Source organism: Podarcis bocagei, assembly GCF_964188305.1.
Source record: "Podarcis bocagei genome assembly, chromosome: Z".
Taxonomy (NCBI): domain Eukaryota; kingdom Metazoa; phylum Chordata; class Lepidosauria; order Squamata; family Lacertidae; genus Podarcis; species Podarcis bocagei.
Genome location: NC_138140.1, coordinates 47,160,146 through 47,182,055, shown reverse-complemented (window position 1 = coordinate 47,182,055; position 21,910 = coordinate 47,160,146). Strand labels below are relative to the sequence as shown.

The window sequence follows — 21,910 nt, the reverse complement described above, 5'->3', positions numbered from 1 at the left end:
ACTACAGCCCTTCCCTGAAGCTGAAAGAGAAAGGTTTGCTTGAAGGCTCAAAAAATATACACAGTTCTGACTACCATTCAATGGGCAACCTGGGTCTGATTCAGGACTTGATTATGCTTGGCAGGAGTTTTTAATCTAAGGAAAAGAAAAGCAGACCCAACCTAATATCCATGCCATCTCCTTTTAGTGCCTTTCTGTTGGGTGGGTGTGGGGGTACTGAGAATGTTTTTCACCCAAATATCTTCCTTGATAGAGGTCACATGTATGATTCCTTGTGACAGAGCTTTCCCAGTGGTGATGGGACATGGAATTTCATTTCATTTCATTTAGCAAAGAAGTGCATGGAGAAAGGAAAAATCTGAAGGGTAATTATGTTCCTAACCACACATTAATCTAGGGAGTACAGATCAGGTGAGTTCATATCAGAATTCATGAAGATCTAATTCCTCAAGTATTCCTAGGGATACTTCTTAAATTTCTTATCTGAAATGCTCCCTGGATTTTGGAGCTCTGAAGTATCCATTCTTGCTTCCAAAGCAGAGGACTCCAAATTCCTCTGTTGCATGATGATGATGATGATGATGATGATGATGATGATGATGATATAAAAACACAAGAAAAGCTTGCTTGGTCAGGACAGTGACTCATCTAATCCATCATCCTTTTCTCACCATGGCCAACCAGCTTTCTGTGAGAAACTTACAAGTAGTATTTAAAACCTCTCCCCTCCTGTTGAGCACCCTTGCAATTTCTAGCAACTGGCAGTTTCTGCAACCACACTACTGCAATTTCTAGCATTACTGCCTCCAGCCATCGAGGCAGAGCATAGTTACCATGTATTTGTCTATAATTTTAAAGCTATACAAGGTACTGGCCATTACTATAGAATATGTGTCGTACGAAGAAGAGTTTAATGATGATTTCCCAGCGTTGTCCAGAGTGCCCTATGCACAATTCAGCTCAGGCTTCTGTTCCTTCCGTTCATTTCTGTCTTCATTTCCCCTCTACTTCAATGTACAGTGGTGCCCCGCAAGACGAATGCCTCGCAAGACGAAAAACTCGCTAGACGAAAGGGTTTTGCGTTTTTTGAGCTGCTTCGTAAGACGAATTTCCCTATGGGCTTGCTTCGCAAGACGGAAACATCTTACAAGTTTGTTTCCTTTTTTCTTAACACCGTTAATACAGTTGCGACTTGACTTCAAGGAGCAACTCATAGAACGCGGTGTGGTAGCCTTTTTTGAGGTTTTTGAAGACTTTGGTGATTTTTGAAGCTTTTCCAAAACTTTCCTGACACCGTGCTTCGCAAGACGAAAAATTCGCTAGACGAAAAAACTTGCGGAACGAATTAATTTCGTCTTGCGAGGCACCACTGTACCCATTGGTATAAAGCACTGCAGAAAAGCAGTCTGGGGGCAGGGGGTACATAAAATTGCCACAATGTTATTTTGTTCTGGTGCTTTAGTAACAAACATCTGCAAACATAAGCTGTTGCCGAAGGATCCTTCATTCTGCTGCTGCTGGTCCTATTTGGTTTGTCATTTGGCTGGAGCAGGGAGGGCTGCTGCTTGCGGGAAGAAGGTCCCCTGTTAAAACTGGAGAATTAGTCGTGCAATAATAGCAAACATTTATTCAAGCGTCTGGGGGACTAATGTCATTTTGTTTTATTGCTTACTTCAATTTATGGGCCACTTTTTAATTTTATTCTTCCTCAAATGGCTTATAATCAGTGTTAAAACATACTGTATTATGTTTTATGGCATCCTGATATCAGGCTGTAGGAAGGGAGATTTCTGTACGAACAGTGGGGTTCTATAGATATTATTTGGTCTTTGCTTGTGACCTAGCAAATTTCTAAAAGCATTTTCCTTCCACCTAAAAATGTGCAATAGCCTAGTGTATGTTTTAGGTTTAAATATGAGGAAATACATTTGAACTCTGAGTTGTCTAAACATGTAAGCATATTCCCCTCCTTCCCTCTTTTTCGCCCAATTATTATTGGGTAGAATCGACTTCAAAAAAACTAATCCCTTGAAACCTTGTGTTTGCTGTTCAATAACAAAGGGTATCATGCTATGATGGGCTTGCAGAATTCTTGCCGTTCTGCCAAGGAGCAGGGAGATAGGCTTCATGCAGGTTTTTTCCATTGAGTTATCTGCAAAATCTGTCAGGGAGCCCTGTGTTTTGCTTATCTACCCAGTAAGAAGTGTTTATACACCTGTGGTGCCTGCTCATACAGGTCTGAATGCGAAAGAGACTAGATAAGCAATGCCAAGTCAAGGGACATTAAAGACCTTTGCTGAGCCGGATGCTGGTTCCCTCGTCTTGAATTCACAAGGCATAAAACCATTGCATCAAACAGTAAGTGAGAACACTTGGAATTCAGGCTGTCAAGTACTGAGAATTGCCTGGACTCAGCAGTGCAACTATGTTTTATCTTCAACATAAGATTCTTAAATAAGCAAGAAATTTGAGATACTAAAATTTGTGAAGAAATTTGAATCAGAATTTAAGCATAACAAAGAGGACCTGGGACCCCGCTTCCCCAAGTCACTACTTCCGCTGCTAGCACCATCAGTAGAAAGATTAGAGCAGGCATAGGCAAACTCAGCCCTCCAGATGTTTTTGGACTACAACTCCCGTCATCCCTAGCTAATAGGACCAGTGGTCAGGGATGATGGGAATTGTCTCAAAACATCTAGAGGGCTGAGTTTGCCTGTGCCTGGACTAGGGTAACCAATTTGAGCTCCTGATAAAGCTGGGAGAGATATTTGTTTGCTTTGTAAGCCTGCCTAATTTGCTCTGAAACAGCTGTTCTTTGAAATCAACATTTTTTCCAACCATAAATTTGTGCAGAAAGGCATGTGTTAGGAGAAAGTGTGCCTGGAAATGCAAGTACCAGGAAGAATAAGCATACAAAATGCATTCCATTAGGGGAAACTGATCACAAAAAAATGGGGGGGGGGGAGGTTGCATTAAAAAAACAACCATACAGCTTTGCATGCAGATTTTGCAAGCTGATGTGGAGATTGGGTGAATTTAAGACTGGGAGAAAAAAGACACCAAGAGACACCAGCACAAAGAGATTATTCCATCCCTTCTCCAGGAGCTGAACAGTAAGTACAGTAGAACAGCATATTGAATGCTCTACCTCAAATTATTTGGTCATTCATATTTATTGCTCTCTGCATGTAGGGCAATAAATATTAGAATATCTGCATTACATTCTTTTCTGGAATGATTTTGTTGTTGCTGCACAGATCAATATTTAACTGCTCAGCTTTGTAAAAAAAGAAAAGCAGCAGCAGCAGCTTGGCATTCAGACTATGTTCAATACATATCTCATTAAAACAAAAAGATAAAAACACTTTCCCCAGCTTTGGCAGAGCTGCAGTGGTATTTCCAGCTCATGATTTTTTTTGCTACAGACAGTGATGCTAGTGTTAGATGTTCACTTAGGACTGCTAATGTTCCAGCTTAGGGTTGGGGAAATTTAAGGCCTGAAGCCAAATCTAGCCCTACAAGCCTCTCTTGCTAGGACTTTCCTCATGCCAAACCTCTCATAGTACCTTGCTTTGAACTCCCCTTGAGTGTTTTTTGCCTTTCTGGAATGTGTCCTCAAACTCTGATAACACCTTTTGCTTGCCTGGTGGATTTGTGAAATATTTGAGTGTGACAGGTTCCAGTGGATTGAGTGGATGAGACCAATAGTGGGTCTAATGGTCAAGAAGGCAGATTTTGCATGTGCTGTAGAGGGAAGTCAGGAGCAGGTGGACCTTGTCAACCTGGGAAGATAGACCATTTGGGAGAAGGAAAACTCTGATCCTAAACCTCTGCTGCCTTGTGGGATATCTTCAGGAGAAGAAAATGCTAAGGAGTAAACCCTACACAAATCCAGTGTGGAGTCCCTAAGACAGTTGGATGGCACATTGTATGCTTCCTTCTGGCAATTCCTGCCATCAAGCCAAGCTGGTGCCAGATGTGTTGCTCTGCTTTCCTTTGGACCACATCAGCGAGGCGGAGACAAGGGTCATGTCCATCTGGGCAGCTTTCAGTCTGATGAGGTCAATTTAGTGTTGGTAACACTGTAGTTTGACTTCACCCCTGGAGATGCACTCCATTTTCTTTTGTGACCAACAGATGCCAACAAGAAGAGATGGGTGTTTGGGTAGGCGTAGAAAACTAGTCTATTGTACACAGGTAAAATATACATTTGTTGCTCCATCCACTCCTGCCTCTGGACCTACCCAGAACTGGAATGTACCCCCAAGAAGGTATATCAGAAAGGGTTGTGGCCCTTGGATTGAAAAAACATTCCCCAACCCTGTTCTCACTAGTGAATGTCAACAGTTAAAAAAGAAACCCAAGACTTCTTGGATTTTGAGAAAAATCCCATCACAGAAGATGTCCTAGCTGATCAGATTTATGTTTCTTTCCTATGTACACTCACCTGTCAGTATGCTGCCTTGAGCTCAATGGAGTTTATTTCTCAGTAGACATCTAGGATTGCCCTGTTGATGAAACTGAGGGCAAATGAAGGCACAGTGAAGGCTAATGAGGCCAACGGCAGTAAAGGCAAAGAAGAAAAATGATGTCAGGAAGTAGCAGCAGCAGCCAGGGAAACAGAAGGGTATCAAAACAACACAGAAACAACCAGAATGTTCAGAAATTTGTTTTGTCAGCAATTAATGCAGATGAATCAGATAACCTAATTGCAAAGATGTTGAAATTAGCAATTATCCAGTGCCTGCAATACAATGTTGAGCTCGTTTTGATTGTCATAGTCTCTCCAAAGGAATACTTTAGTGATGGGATCCTCAATGCTTTGGGGGTCCAGGGGCTCAACTGGATATCTGAAAAAATATGTGGTTGGCACCAGCAAATACTCATTTCACAGAAGAAAAACAGTAAATGCTCAAATCTCCCCCCGCCCCCGCCAAGAAGCACCCAGGTAGAACACCTATACACACCCCGACACAAATAGAACATACACAAAATAAAAGCAGGCAACATCACTGAACCAAAAAAGAAAGAAAGAAAGAAAAAAGCCACAACCCACTAAGGGGCAGGGGGGGGGGCCTTCAGGAGAGGTCTACAACATCCAATGTATGCTGAGATGCCCTCTCAGGGACCCAGAGAGTTGCACCCTAAACCTGCCATTTTCTCCCACACTCCACCTTGAGACATTGACTCAATTCAGACTTTTTGGTTTGGGTTTCAAACCAGCATTCTTCCCCCATATTATCCTTAACATTTGCTTAGCAGGAACATAGGTATCTCGGTGACTCAGATCACTGGTCCATCTAGCTCAGTATTGTCTACTCTGATGGGCAGTGACTCACTGAGGTTTCAGATGGGACATTCCCTGCCCTACCTGGAGGTGCCATCAGGGCTTGAATTGGGGACTCTCTGCATGCAAAGCAGGCCCTTTGCCACAGAGCTATGGTCCTTCAACATATTCTCACTATTTTGCAATGTTTTGCTTGCTATTTTGCAACATTTTGATTAGTCCTAATAAAGGCATTGCCTGACCATGGATTTTAAATGGAAGTATTTAACACAACACAACACTTATGGAATTCACTGCCCCATGATATAGTGGTTGCTACTAGGCTTTAACACTTGGTGCATGCTAAATACCATGTTCCCTTTGCCCAATCTTTCCTAGAGCAGCTGTTGGTCATGCATTTTACTGTATCTGATCACAGCAAAGTTTGAACTGTATTCTAAGCTGATTTAATTTGCTGGCAGCCATTGCGTGCCTTATATCCATTTGTACACCACTTAAAGATTTTTAGATGTCCAACGGCCTATGAATATAGTTAATAAAATAAACAGATGCTATCAACAGCAAAAGAAGGATGGGGAACTTGTGGCCCACCAGATGTGGAGGAGGAGAAGGAGGAAGAGGAGGAAGAAAAAAAAGAGGATTGTATTTCTATTCTGCAAGCTCATATAAAATATATATTTATGCAACGTGCAAGATCTCAGCGAAAATGAAAAAGAACACAGCAAGCAACATCACAGCAAAAATACACCAAAGAAACAGAAGTACTGAATGGTCATCTGCCAAGCAGATTATAAAAACAGTAAATCTGTTTTCATAAAAAGCCTTGCCAAAATAACCCAATCTCAACTTCATGTGTAAAACTCATTACCGACAGCCCCAGCTTGATTCCATCAGGTAAAGAGTTCCATAACACCAGTGTCACTGCACTAAGCAGACCATTTCTTGTTCAGGACAGCCGGAGGCTGCCGGGCATGATCAGACATGCCTCAGTGGCACTATGCAAAAGCTGTTCAGAATAAGGTGGTCTTTAAAAAATATACTGATCCCAGGTTGTTTAGAGCTTGGTAGTGTGCTGGCAGCCAGAGCAGTCCCTCAACACAGGTGTTATATGTTGATGGCAGCCAGCACTTAAGAGGTTTTTCTGCATTACAGCACTCTGTCTTGAGATTGCCTGTGCATGAACCACCGGCAACAGTCACAGCTGGCTCACCAGCTGAAGGCAGTCCAAGCCACAAGGAGCAAAGTCAGATGCAGGAGTAGACACAGATTGCATACTTGCTCTTTCAATCAGAGTGCAACCCTGTCCAGAAAAGGCAACTAACCTATCCCCCAACATGAGAACCACTCATTCACAGTGTTTCCCTCTAGACAAGCTATATAGTTTTATTTGCTGGCCATCATCAAGCAATACTCTGCATCTAGGCACCAGCCCAGATGTTGCATGGGCTAATCTCACTCTGATGTAATGGGGAAATAACAGCTCTGTGTAATCAGCATACTTGTTATACCTTGTCCCCAAGCTCCTAATGACCACTCCCAGTGGCTTCATATAAATGTTACATCTCATCCTGTTATACCCCATGACACAAATGCCATTGGGCCAAGAGGCACACACTCAATAATGCTGCTCTCTGGACACAACCCCATAGGCAGGAATGGAGCCACTGCAAAAGAGTGCCTCCAAAATCCACCCCAGAGAGGCTGTCCGGGGGTATACCATGACTGAGGGTATCAAAAGCCATTGTGAGGTTCAGAAAAAGTAACAGGGTCACACACCCCTGGTCTCTTCCCATACAAAGTTCATCCTTCAGGACGGCCAAAGCTGATCTGCTTCTGAAACCTGAACCTAAACCATAATGGTACTAAATCATGGTAGACTCCCATTATCTCTAACCATTGGTCATGCTGTCTGCTTGGATTACTGGGAGTTTGAACCCAGAAACATCTGAAGGAGCACAGCAGGTTTCCCTTCTCTGTTTCAGAAGGACTGGATGGATTCACAAGATAACAAGCCTATCAAAGGCTATTAGACATGACAGCTGAATTAAACCTCCCTCTTCAGACACAGCATATATCTTAAGTATCAAAAATTGGAGGCAGATAGCAAAAGGAGATCTTCTGCCTTCAAGCCCACCTAGGATTTTCTAACTTGGATACTTTGAGAAGCAGCATGCTGGACTAGCACGGACTTGCTGCTCTTCTGCAGCAAGACTCTTCTAAATGCTGGCTTTCTGCCCAGGACCATCCCAGAAACATATATTTCCAGCAATATCTGAAAACTCGGAAATTAGCAGTTGATCATGGAGAAAAAGCTGACATAGCCACAACAAATTTCAGCCTTCACTGGCATATTTTCTGTCTGAAATTCATGAATTGGATTAAAGGTTTATTTTCTATTGCAATTCGATCTATCTAGCTATCTAACTATCACTGTAATAAGGTCACCTAGGTCTCTAGGTGATTAACCACCACATAATAAAAACTAAAAGTAACATTAAAACAATACAAATAAACTCTCAAGGCAGAGATCTTCATCCCCCTCACTTCCTCCTCCAGGTGGAGAAATGTTGAAACAAAAATGTCTTCAATTGTTTCCAGAAACTTCAAATAGTCAAAGCCTGTCATATCTCAACAGGGATGCTGTTCCACAAAACAGAGGCAGCCACACTGAAAGTCTTTGCATGAGTTGCTGTGGAGACAGCTTCTGATATTTTAGTGCCTTCAAGGAGAGTCTCCCTGGAAGAACACAGAGACCTTCTGAGCATATAAGGAGCAAGGTGGCCTCTCAGGTTACCTGGTCCCAAACTATATGGGGTGTTGTATGTTAGTATACTGACCCCATAGAAATGTCTACAAGACTCCCATGAAATATAAATACATTACACTAGAATACAAATTCCAGCCATTTCAGGTCCTGTACATTATATTTATTGTCCAAAGAACAATGAGAGGTCAGGAAAATATATTCAAAGTCTAAGCCTAAAAGTAGCAAGAGACCCTCAGCAGTTGCCTCAGTTTAAAATCCCCACAAAGAAATATAAATGCTGTGTTGGGAATTTATGAGTGATCTGCTGCAGTGGGGATGTTAAATCTGACCAAATCTTGGTGGCAGACTATTAGTAAAGGGAAGGTAGTTGTTTTTGGTCTCTTTTACATTTCTTAACAGCTAGCTAGCAAAAAGAGTTATAACCCTGTATGGGGCTGGAGGGTTAAGTTCATGAGACCAATACAAACATATTATATCAAATGCCATATCTCTGAATGCTGGGTATACAGTCGTACCTCAGGTTAAGAACTTAATTCATTCTGGAGGTCCGTTTTTAACCTGAAACTGTTCTTAACCTGAGGTACCACTTTAGCTAATGGGGCCTCCCGCCGCCGCACCACCACCATGCGATTTCTGTTCTCATCCTGAAGCAAAGTTCTTAACCTGAGGTACTATTTCCTTGTTAGTGGAGTCTGTAACCTGAAGCATCTGTAACCCGAGGTACCACTGTATTTAGTTTTCCCTTCCAAAAGTGCTGAGAGTGGACACCTGTTTCACTTCTGTTTCAGTGTATCTGAAGACGTGTGCATGAACATGAAAGCTCATACCAATAACAAACTTAGTTGGTCTCTAAGGTGCTACAGATTTTTTTTAAATTTTGTTTTGACTGTTGTATCTTGACAGCAGTGTTGTTCCGCAGAAGAGGAGCAGCTATACTGAAAGCCTTGCTCCAAGTTATTGTGGAAAGGGCTTCTTTGGAACTTGCAGAGATTCTTCTGCAGGCTGCAGTGACCCTACTAGGTATCTAAGGAATAAGGTGGTCTCTCACATAACATGGTCTTGAGCTGTACATGTTAGTACCAACATCTTGAACTAGGCCTGGGAGCAAACTGGCAGCAAATGCAAATCCCGTAAGTAAGGTATATGCTGGCTGTAGATTGACACCACAAGCAGCCTAGCCACTGCATTCTGCACTACCTGAATATTCCATGAGGAATGATTCCACGAGCAACAGATACAACAAGACACTATGCTGGATGAACATCTACAAAGCCTGAGCCGAAATCCATTGAAATTCATTTAAACTGTTGGTGGCTATAGGTTTTTCTTCAACCTACAATGGATTTTCTGTTGGGATTGATTTACCTGTTTAGATCAATTCATTAGAAATATAATCTCTTTCATGCACATCAAAGGGGAACTATTCTTTTTCCCTTTCTTATACAACATATATTTTTTCTAATATTTATATTTTGCTATGTACATGGTTGTGGTACATTTCAACATTAGACTTTAGAGCATATGACATGATTCAAAGTGTTGGTGCTGACTTTTAAAGCCCTAAACGGCCTCAGTCCAGTAGATCTGAAGAAACGTCTCCACCCCCATCGTTCTGCCCAGACACTGAGGTCCAGCGCTGAGGGCCTTCTGGTGGTTCCCTCACTGCGAGAAGCCAAGTTACAGGGAACCAGGCAGAGGGACTTCTCAGTAGTGGCACCTGCCCTGTGGGACACCCTCCCACCAGATGTCAAAGAGAACAACAACTACCAGACTTTTAGAAGACATCTGAAGGCAGCCCTGTTTAGGGAAGCTTTTAATGTTTGATGGATTACTGTATTTTAATATTCTGTGAGTGACTGGGGAAGCCCAGCCAGATGGGCGGGGTATGAATAATAAATCATCATCATCATCTCCCCTACTCATATGGATAAATCAAAATGAAGACAAAATATAAATTCTGTCTCAGAAACTAATCTGAAAAACTTTCGTTTGTACCATCTATTGTTCAAAAAGTGTACAGTGAAACTCATGCATTTATCAAGTGGGATTTAGTCCTGCTTTATATACACATGCCAATTCCTTGATGTCTGCAACATCAAGTGATGATTTTCATGTGTGAATGGGCCATCAGATCAGTCAACCTGAAAAGCTGCCTTATTCCAAATCAAACTAATTAGTCCACCTAGCTCAGTATTCTCAACATTGACTTGCAATGGTTATCCAGGGTTTCATTCAGAAACCCTACCTGGAGAAGTTGGGGAACTGAGCCTAAGATCCTTTGCATGCAAAGCATGTGTCAGATCAGCTTGCACAAAATGTCCATACCCCAACAGTTGGAAAAACCACCAAGTAGCAAACAATAAAGTAACAGATAATGTACATGCATAAAGCAGTCCATTGATAGGGGTTAGGATTATATACTCTAAAATTCTCCATGAAGAGAGGAACATTGCTTGCTCCAGGATTTGGAAACCTGTGACAATTGCACTAATCTCCACTGCCCCAATGCCTTCACTCTTCATTTGCTTGCCCTCTCCCTCTAGGCCTCACCTGGGGGGTGAGGGCAAGGTGTTCCTGCTCCATCTCTTCCTCGTTCTCACTGTTTGCATGCTCAGAGATGCAAACAGAAACCAAGGAGCAGAAACAGCATGAAAAAGAGGATTGTTTTGGTGGGGCGGCGGCGTCAGCAGAGGGCATCCTATAAGGCTGTGGGCCTTGTCAAGTGCCTAGTGATGCCCAACCACTGGAGCCAACCCCTGATGCAAAGCAGCCTGGTGGACTTTAGTCATATGGAAAAGCAATCTAGGAGCTCAGAGAAATGTGGACTGACCCCTGACATTTCTTTAGAGAAATGTATGCAAGTGAGGAGGATGGAAAATGCCTTTCAATGTGGGTGCACCAGCTCATCTGTTGCTTCCTCCATGGACCCCTCTGTGTGAAGGATCACAGAGAATATGAAGCAGTAGTATCTATGTACTGTTTCATGTTCACCTTTAATCGTTTGATTCCTCTGGATCACTCAACTGTTGATGACTTTCCCATCTTTCTGCAACCTGGTGCCCTGTGGACATTTTGCAATTGCAACACTCACCAGTTCCATCCATCATGGCTAATGCTCAGGGGTGAAACAGTCTTAAAACATCTGGAGGGATTCAGGCTGTGGAGAGCTCTGCTAAAGCAAAAATCAAGGCCAGTTTCATTAAGATGTGGTGGCAGGGAGGTCCAGGAAACCCACAAAGACATATTCAAGATACAGATCATCTACTTTGTCTTCTCCTTTTCACCTAATCACCAGAAAATAGCTCTGTGTAGACCTAATCCCCACAAACAGCTGATGGAGTTTTAATGCTGTGTCTGGAGGGTACCACTTGTTTGATGGGATGCTCCTTCACATACACTTTTAAAATCAAAATTGCTGCATATAGTTGATGAGATGCCAGGAGAAAAGGATCTAGCAAAGCCTTCATCCTGGAATTCTAAGGTTCTGTCTTTGTGGGCTGCCACCTGCATTTTGAAGACATATAGGCCAGTCACAGGTTTATTGTCATTCCATCTACTGTTTGTGACAACCCGGTCATCAACGAGCCATCTGCTCAAACCTTTTCTCCAAAGATAGGACCTTCCTTGCATCAACATGCATCCTTCTAACCTGCACTCTCCTCACCACAATGTGACACCAGAAGAAATTCAAGAGATGCGTTAAAAAGATGGTATGTGCTACAATGCAAGACAGTCGCTCGTATGTAGACACACCAATACCTGTTTACTGGCTATCAAAAACATCTTTTAACATTTATACAGCTCTTTGCTCAGTCTGTTATGCTAATACAAATTAAGCACAGAGGAAAAATCAACACACAATTAAGCATAGAGGAAAATTTGCATTATCTCTTCTGCCCCATCCATCCAAAATATGATTCAAATTTGACTACCTCAACTAGGCCTGAGACGTCACAGGGACTGAAAGCAGGTTCAGGAATAGATTGAGCTGAAACATATCTGACCAAAAGTGTGACACCACTTTAAACTTGTAGACTGTGGACTTCAACTATACGCTGGTTGCACATTTCATGCCTGCTATGTGGCTTTAGGCATAGAATTAAAGTGTCACTCATTCTTAAGGAACACAGCTGATGGGATGGAGCCCACGCCATGAGAAGCCTACTAAGGAACCTGAGTGAAGCTGACCAACTACATTTGGTTGCTCAATGCAAAGGCCCAGATAGCAACCCATTCCACATACAGAAGCTGAGCAGATGAGCAGTTAAATCAGGCTTTCTCAACCTCAGCCCTCCAGATGTTTTGAGACAGCAGTTCCCAGCATCCCTGACCACCAGTCCTGCTAGCTAGGGATCATGGGAGTTGTGGGCCAAAAACATCTGGAGGGCTGAGGTTGAGGAAGCCTGAGTTAAATGTTGACCGAAACAACACGAAAGCTGAAAGCTAGCTTAACACTGTAGTCCAAACTGCCTGAAACATACACAGCTCTTTCCTCCAATACTTCACTGTCAGTCATTCACTGCTCCACCTGGCACCTGCATGCTACACTATCAAACTAATTCTGCAAGCTGGTGGCAATAGCAGCATACATTGCATGAGCATGTACATGTACAATGTGTAATAGACTACATGGCCTGGGCTGTCTGTCTTTCCTCTTGCTTGCTCCATTCAAGGGCCTTTGCCCATGACAGGTTGGGAGAAAGCAAACAGGTGAGACAGTCAGGACAATTGAGGACAGCAATAAGCAAGAATCAAAAACAGGACAGTGTTTTAGAAGGATGCCCATGGCTCAGATGTATTAGCAAGAACGGGCTCTGCAGCCACTGATCCCCAGTATCTGCTGCTGGATGTGTCTGTCTCTCTGCTTAATGGTGGAGAAGGCCCTGTGTGTTACAAAATTATCATTAAAACCCACTGCATATCACCAATTCTGCTAAGTTAGTGATATCTTAAAACTCAGCCTGCACAAATGGTGGCCTACCAAGTGGAATGTGACCCACATGGGATGTACAGAAAACTGCATATCCTTCAACAATTCCAAGGAGAAAAGATTAGTACCTAAGAACTGCCCCAACACAAACACAAAAACTGCACATTGGTCTTCACCAATTGCTTGACTTCGGGGTTGAGCAAATTGTGTCTCAAAGGATGATGTTGGACTTCATCTCCCATCAACTCCAGTCCAGGCAGCATGATCAGTTCTCAAGGGTGATAGGATTGGTAGTCCAGCAACACCTGGAGGGTAACAAGTTCCCAGTCCCTCATCTAACCCGACTTTCTTTTTCATTTTGCAAACAGTGGCTAGCTAAATAATGGGCTCAGTGTGTTTCAGCAATCCTCCTAGATCATAGGTAGCCAGCATAGTGGTGCCTTTGGGATATTATTGTACAACAGCATGGCCAATGGCCAGAGATGATGGGAGCTAGAGACCAACAACACTGCATGGCCACAATTGCTCCATCCCATCTCTGTCTGCTTATGCCCCACTGATTTGAAAGCCAATTGTCCTTTGCATTAAGTGCATGCTAAAAGGCTGTCCTAAACTGGGTTATCAACAGTTCAAAAGATACCTTGGTAGCTGCATTGTGCAGTGTTTGATGATGCACACACTCACATACATGAATGTGCACTAGAGGCAAAAAGTATCCCCCTTCCGCTTACAGAGCTTTACTTGTTAGAGACCAGGATAGGTTGCAGAACCCTGAACATATCTAGCAACTGACACTAACTAAAGGTTTAAGAAAGCACCACCAAACAACATAAAAATAGGAACACAGACATGCCAAGTGATTCTCGGGAACTGGAAAACAGAGTAGCACTGTCCCTGGGAAATTGCTGCGCATACCCACTGTACATTTAAAGCACCCCCACCCAGGAATCTTGGGGACTGTAGTTTACCCCTCACAGAGCCCACCATGAACAACTACAGTTCATAGGATTATTTGACCAATGTGCACATGATTTACATGTATGGTTGTGTGCAACCCTCTGAGTAGAGTCTTGGAAAACCTCCTGTTGTTGGTTCCAGCCTGAAGCTGGAAAAAAACAACCAGTGATGGTTTACAAACACCTGACAAACTACAATCAACATTACACACTTTACAATAGGGATGGGGAAGTCATGGCCCTCCTTTGTTTGATTCCAGATGTTTTCATCATCCCTGTCGGTTTGGTAAATGGTTAGGGATGATGAGAATAAGTCCAACAACATCTGGAGGGCCACAACTTCCCCATCTGCCTGCAAATCTTCATATTGTATACATGGCCAATGGCCAGGGATGATGGGAGTCATGGTTCAGCAACATCTGCAGGGCTAAAGTTCCCCAACACCCAATCTGAGTAGACTTAAGAACAAAATGAAAACCTAATGGAGTCCGGGTGTTTCAAAACCACTAGCGGCAACCAGAAGCATATGATATATCAAAAGGTTTAGAGCAAATCTACCTAACTGTACAATTCTCTTGGAACAAATCTTAAGTAAGATCACCTGCTAATTTCACAAGCGTAGTACAGAACATAATTTTATTATCATTATTATTATTATTCGTCTTAGACCTGATCACATTGACTTTCAAATAAATCTATACATTTCATCAACAGTTTCTGTTTGGTATAATGTTCTTTTTTAAATTATACTGAATGATTAATGCACCTTTGTGACCAGGAAAACAAATCAGGCATATTTAAATACATATTGAGGAGTACATAATTTTTTTTTCCTATTTAGTATACAAAGTATTTCATAAATATGAATTATATTACAAAAATAATTTCTGAAACGCTCACACAGCAAGCAATCTTTTTGAAAATTTTGGATAACCTCTAGGGGTTTGAAAGGAGTTTCACATCACTGAGAATGGGTTAACAGGGGTTGAGAAGCCACAGAGTAGTCCCACATCAAGTATTTTCTTCCAATTGTGTACACCACCATTTTTGTTTTGTTCATCAGCTTGGGTTGAGTTGGTTCCATCTTATGCCAATTTGTGGTATGCGTCAGATGGTCAAATTGATTTGTAGGGATGCAATGCATGGTATATTTTAAACAAAGATCTCTGCACAATTTAACATTATAAATCCAGCGGTTTCAAGATGCAGGCCATAAAGGTAACCAATTTTACACATACTATCAACTGTTCTTTCTTTTGCATGCTTTTTAAAAGTTTTTTGTTTTGTAAAAACTTTTTTTCAGGTATTCTCTAAAACAGTGCTGCTTACAACATCACACACCATAGGGAATGGTTATTTCCAGTTCCTCCACCAACTTTTTAATCCATGTGCAGATGGATGACTCAGCTGAGTACACTAACAGCGGTACCAGTTTCGTTCCTGTTCACTTTTGCATTTGCTTTAACAAATCACAAAGTGATGAAGAGTTTTGCAACTAGGGTACAAAACATATATGCCTCTTGAGGTTAAATTCAGTGTAATACGTGTATAAAGCAACACTTTGGCAATAGAGTTTTGCAGTAAACCCCTACAGGATTCCACAGCGCAAGAGTTTCATGAAATAATATCTGTTTGGAGCAAGTTTTATCACACACCCATAAGATCACCTGCCTCTATGCCTACTGGTTGAATATCTATATGGAAATTAAAAGTCAACAAAAGGCACTTGCATCATTAAATACAGGTCCTCTGCAGGATATAAGATTGCATGACCTACATTTTATTCAGTGCTGTTTGTTCTTCAAGGACTTGCAAGTAGTCTGGTGAGCTCTGCAGTTTCGCTTTCAGCTCAAAATATTCGCTCTTTCTTTGCTCAACGACTATTTTGCTGTGATTACCCCCTATTAAAGATTTCTTGTTTTTTCTGTCTTGCTGTTTCTCTGGATACCGTATTTCAAAGCCACTGACCCCTATACTGTTGTATTCTTTTTTACTTTCAAGAAAATTTTGAATAAAGACATTGGAATCCCGTCCTGGGAATAACTCATCGAGTTCGTCAATTGTGCTAAGTCTTTTCCTGCTATCCATGTGCAATAAATCTTTATCCTTCTCGCTGTTGTTTCGCAGGATGACCTTCTGCCCCGATGGCTCAGCAAACATGAAGCCTGTTTCTGTTTCCGTTAAGCCACAGGCATGGCTTTTGCTCATCTGCTCAATGGTTTGGGGGATGAAGGCCTCTGCCCCCAGAGTGTCCTTCTTGTTTGACATGTGATCATGCTTCCGAAGCTGAAGTTGCATGGAGCTGCATTCTGGATTCCCCAGACCTTCGTGCTTCACTGACGGTTTCTTGTTGCGACGGAGGACAAAGACAAGAAGACAGAAAGCTACAAAGACAGTCAAAATGAGCACTACCAATATGCTTAAGATGAGGATAGACAATGGAACAGGACCACCTGGAGGACTACGAATGGGGCCCAATGGTGTTGTAAATGTGACAGAGGGTGCAGGACTAGTGAAAACAGCAGACTTCAGAAGTTTGGGGCATAGGATCTCATTTTTTAGTGTCTTCAGCTCCATGTTAGCAAACTGCACGGGCGTCTCACATCTCAGTTCCTTCACCACGATGCCGTCATTGAGCTTCTCCAGCCACAGCTTCAAAGCAACCAAATCACAAGTGCAGTCCCACGGATTCCCTTCCAGATCAATCTGTGTCAGGGATTTCAGATGATCGAGCACACCACTTACAGGCAGGTACATGAAATGGTTGTTTCTCAAGTTCAACCGAGCAAGGGGAGCCCCAGAAAAAATGTAGGCTGGCAGACTCCGTAGCAGGTTGTTGTTCAGGTAGAGAAGCTGCAAGTTTGGCATGAGGTCAAAAGTGCCTGCTAAAATTTCCTTGATGACATTGTATTCCAAATACAGGTACTGGAGATTGTGGAGGCCAGCAAACATTTCGGGACTCAGCCTCTCAATCTGATTGCCATTTAGATACAATCTCCGCAAGTTTGTAAGGTTGCGGAAAACCTCCCCTTTAATGGTCATGATCCTATTGCTGCCCAGGTGGAGTAAATCCAGCCCTTCAAACTCTGCAAAATCAGAAGTATCCACATCCTTAATATAATTGCCATTGACATGGAGTTTCTTAGCATTCAGCGGCTTGGGAGTAAGCTCAGCCAGTGACTGAATATTTCTTTCTTGACAGTTGACACTTAATCCCAAATCTGAAGGATGTGTTTTGCAAGTGCAGGGGTGTGGGCAAGGTGTCAGAGGTGGCACTCTGGTCTGGAAATTTATTATTTGACTGAGATTACGGTTGGAGAGTGATTTCCCAGCGACTATCCCTGAGATCTTGGAAGGGTTTGTCGTCTTGGGAGGCTTGGTTACCAATCTGTGCATGGATGTTTGTGTTGCATGGCCATTAGGTGTGCTGTAACCAGGTTCAAGCTGTGATGGAGGCAGGATGCGCACATCAAAATCACTCCCTGTTCCCATGGAGCACAGCTCTTGCTTGTTGGTTTCTTTCAAAAGCCTCCCATACAAATCGCTGGGAGTCTCGCAGATGGCTTCCCCGATGTAGATGTTATAGGGCATGTTCTCCAGCCATGCCTTCAAAGGCAACAGATCACAAGTACAATTCCATGGGTTGTCCTCCAGCTGCAGCTCGACGATGCGGCCAATGTGCTCCAGAACTCCAATGTACGGCAGCTTCTGTATTCTATTCCCACGTATATCCAGGTGGGTTAGAGAAGCAAAACGGAAAATATTATCAGGAAGGAAGGCAATCAGATTGTCATTAAGGATGAGGACTTTCAGCTTGTGAAGCTTATTGAAGGCTCCTCTTTCAATATATTTGATTAAATTGTAGTCAGCTTGGAGATACTCCAAGTTCTCGATGCCAAGGAAGGTGTCAGCTCGGAGGATCTTTAATTCGTTGTTGTTCAAGTGCAACTGCTTTAATGCACTGAGACCTAAGAAAGCTCCTCCCTCAATGTTCTGTAATTTATTGTTACCCAGCTGCAGGGACACAGCATGAGTAAAGTTAAGAAATGTATTTGGATACAGGAGGAGGAGGAGGTTGTTCTGAAAATTGAGGTGATAGAAATTAGACCAAGGTGGTTTCAGCTGGTTTGGTCTGTAGACTGCAACCTTTTCGCAGTTGACATAAAGTACATTCTCCACCGACACACAGGAGCAAACATTGCAAATTTCCACAGATGAGTCAGTCTCTGGATCCGTAGAAGAAGCTGGGCTGGACAACACCAGAAAGAACCACAGAAGCATCTTTTTTGTTTTGTTTTAGGATCAGCAATCAAGCCTACTGCTCCTGAACAAAGACAGATAATCTACAAAAGAAGGAGGACAAAGATAGAATATGTTTCAGTAGTAATAATTCCAGGAATAAAAAATAAAAATAGTACTAATAGTAAATAGGTGAACAGCACACATTGAGCTACTGTTGCTGAACAAGAATAGGTACAGTACAAGGACAACATAAAATGTATTGCGGCAATTCAAAAAAGGGCACAGATGTACCTTGCATTTGAAATTATAACTCTGATCAGTGTCTATCCATCCATAGCTTCAGCCTCTCTTTTTCAAATACACACAATACATGGATACAGTGCATTACTCTGTCTTGTATACGGCGTGAATACCAAAACAGAATGAGCCCCTGCTAAACTGCATTTCCATTGTAATGTATGCTTAGCATTCCAATGCCGGTCATTTTGCACATAGTCAGAAGGATTTGGATCACGTATTTGGAAGCAATGCATAATCCATTTGAAAGGCAGGAGAAAGAGAGGCAGTGTGTGGGGTGCGGGAGAGACAATCTAGCACAGAAAGGCAAAGATGCAAGCGGGAGTGAGCAAGGAATGAATCTAGGGAAGAGAAGATGGTCATCTGCTCTTACACAATGCTCATTGCAAATGCATGCTGTCCCCCTATTGATTCTGAGTTCTGTGCCAGCCATTGATATGTGCCCCCTGTTCTTTTTTTAGATTTATGCTAACCCCCCCCCCAAAAAAAAAAATGCAACCCAGGAACATTAACTACTCCCCCTCATAACCCAGAGGCTACAGCTCTCTACATTTACAAATTAACAGTGCTTATTATCGGTGTGTGTATGTGTGTGCGTGCGAGCATCCAGCATCCCAAAAGGGCACCTTAATCGGCAGTGGAAACCAAAGTCATAATTCACTAGGCTGAAATCCATCCAAACTGTCCAGCAACTTTTATCATGCAGAACCTTATATAATTTGCCCCAAACCTCTGCATTCTCACAGGAGGTGGATTCCATGAATCTTACACATACACAAACACACACACACACACACACATCTATGGCCTAATCTGGCAGCAGCTGTGCATTCAAGTTTTATTTCAACACAGGACCCTGCCTGACCTCCTGGGGGAAGAAGTTGCTGAACCGCATTTGTGACATTTAAACATTTGGGTTGCCTTCTTTATGAAGGAGAGATAGAGAGAGAGGGAGAGAAGAGAAGAGAAGAAAAATGAGTTGCAATAAAATAAAATAAAATAAAATGGGTTGCTAAGGAAGTCCAGGAGTTGTCTTGGAGAACAATGAAGATCACAGAATGGAACTTGGGGTGGGCGGTGTTAGAAAAAGAAGAAAGGAGAAGAAATGGGGGATGAAGGGAAGGCCAAGGAGAATTTGAAGGATGAAAAGGATGCAGAAATCTGTGTCCGGTGGGGAAGAAAGGAAAGTATATGTGTGATTAGACCAGGACAGGAGTGTGTAAGGAAAATGAGTAAGGAAAAACTGAGCCTGGAGAGAAGGTGGAGGTCATGGGAGACCAGAAGGGAAGAAAAATGGAGAGGAGGGTGGGAATCAGGGATGAATAGGGGTAGAGTGTGGCAGACGGAAGCGGGGGTAAGAGAATCAGAAAGAAGAGTAGAAAAGGCAGGATGGAAGAGGGAGGAACATGCAGGCTCGGATCTTTTGGGGGAGACGGATACAGCGAGGACTGGGCAGCGTGGGAGAGGCTGAGGGAGCGTTGGGATTCTTTGGAAGAGAAAGTGGTGGCGTGGGGGAGATGGATGATGGACGTAGGTCTGAACAATTTGTAGAAGGACCCTTCCCATGGCACTGAATGAGGCCTCTAGGGCAGGATCGTGGAACGGAGAAGCTGACTGCTATGAGATGGAAGAGGGAGGCTATGACTTGAGGAGGAAGAACCCACAGCTGGGCTGCCTTCCGCCTCCCCCCCCCCCAATCCGAAGCTGGCGGGCTCCCTGCCCGGTTTCTCCCTAGGGACGGCGGCAGCGGTGCGGTGCGGGGGGTGCTCCACCGCAATGCTTTGCCGCAGCCTTGCCGCTCCCGGATCGCCTGCCTCCGGCGTGCGGGCAGCTCCCTCGGGGAACTCGGAAGAGGGTCTCTTTTTCCACCTCCTCCTCTCTTTCATACCCTCGCGGCCCGCTCGGGAGATAGATAGATAGATATATCGGAGCGGAGGGCCGGCGGGGAAACGGGTGGGTGGAAGACAGTGTCAAGCGCCCCCACCCCGTCGCTCCCAAAATCAGTTCTCTCTTTCTCACCAAACAAACCCCTTTCACGTGGATCTCCAGAGGAAAGAGGGAGGGGGTGAGACAGAGAACTGCAAGCGAAAGATCCATTTGCAAAGGAGAAACCGTCCCTCTGCACACAACTCCCCCCATTGCTGAAATGCATGCAATCTCCATCCCCCGCGCGCTTTTCTTATCTTGGGCAAAAGCCTACCCCTTTTTTCTCACCCCCCCCCCCCCATCCTTACCTTGCTTAGCCGGCTCAAGCTACCTAAACGCGGCTTCTGGTTCCTCTGTCTTTCCCCTTCTCTGCTATGCAGTTTCTGGGGTTGTCTCTCTACGTGATGGGGACTTGTGTGTGTGTGTGTGTGTGCTTGCTTTCTCTTCTCTTCTCTCCCCACCCCAAAACACACACACACACACACACACACACAAAGGAGACCCAAGGAGGCTCCGGAGCCCCGTACTCAGCGCCAGCTCTCCATGCGACACAACGCAGGGCACACAGAGAAAGAATCGCACGAGCGCGCACACGCACACGCGCACACACACACACACAAACACACGGATCAGGAAAGGAACCAGCTAAACACACACACACACACACCAGCAGGCAGGGAGAGCAGAAGGTGCGCAAAGGCGTGCGCGCGCGCACACACACACAAGCGCCCGGCGTCCAAAACGCACTTGAGAGACGCAGCCCAGAGATGCGCTTAAGATGCGCGCGAGCCACAGGATACAGCCCCAGTGCAAGAGAAGATACGCGTACGCACAGAAACAGGACCGACAGTCCTCCATGCAAAACTCTCACATATACGCCGAGCTAATGCAGGGACACGAACCGTGGAGGGGTGGCGAGGAGACATTGGCGCACGCGCGCGCACACATACCCCCCCCCCAAGGTTACACCGGCAAAAATATATATTCACACGTTGCACGGGAGGATCGCGCGTTCTCACGACCGCACGGCCTGGAGAAAAGGGCGCACGGCGAGCCACACGCCGCTGGAGGTCGTGCACACACACTGCCACCTCCTGCACACTCTCTCTCTCACACACAAAAGCCGCTTATCAGCAGGTCCACCTAGACGGCAGCCCGCGGCTCTAGGTCCCTCAGTCCAACCGCAGGAGAGTTTCACGCACTCTCCCTCTGCGCTTTGAGTAATCCTCTTTTGCATAAAGTCCAGAGAAACCTCAAGACCCAGAGACCTCGTCCACGCAACCGAATATACTTCTCATACTCCTAATAATAATAATAATAATAATAATAATAATAACTCCACTCCCCCACACCAGACACCTCTCTCTATCCCTTAATACACGAAAAAAGACGAATACCTAGTTTGGCGGGGAGGGAGAAGCAAAAGAATCACAGGCACAGATCCACCCCCGTCCTCCATACCAGTAAGAAATACGCGCCGCTAAACCACCCCACCAACCGCGCCG

The 21,910-nt window shown here is 43.9% G+C and overlaps 1 protein-coding gene across 4 annotated transcripts in view; it reads right to left on the bottom strand.

Moving 5' to 3' along the window:
• Window positions 1-1,373: 1,373 nt before the first annotated feature.
• Window positions 1,374-21,910, bottom strand: part of SLITRK4 (SLIT and NTRK like family member 4) — a 21,079-nt gene continuing 542 nt past the window's right edge. Inside the window, exons 1-2 of one of the 4 annotated variants that reach the window (XM_081178995.1) lie at window positions 20,714-21,731; window positions 9,984-18,283 (exon numbers count right to left, since the gene is read on the bottom strand). In XM_081178995.1, coding sequence (XP_081035121.1) covers window positions 15,714-18,221 — 2,508 coding nt within the window. In that variant the 5' untranslated portion in view covers window positions 18,222-18,283; window positions 20,714-21,731 and the 3' untranslated portion in view covers window positions 9,984-15,713. Of the gene's footprint in view, window positions 4,851-9,983; window positions 18,284-20,713; window positions 21,732-21,802; window positions 21,871-21,910 lie in introns of those variants that run through there. The other 3 variants (XM_081178997.1, XR_014003987.1, XM_081178996.1) reach the window with 3 other exon arrangements.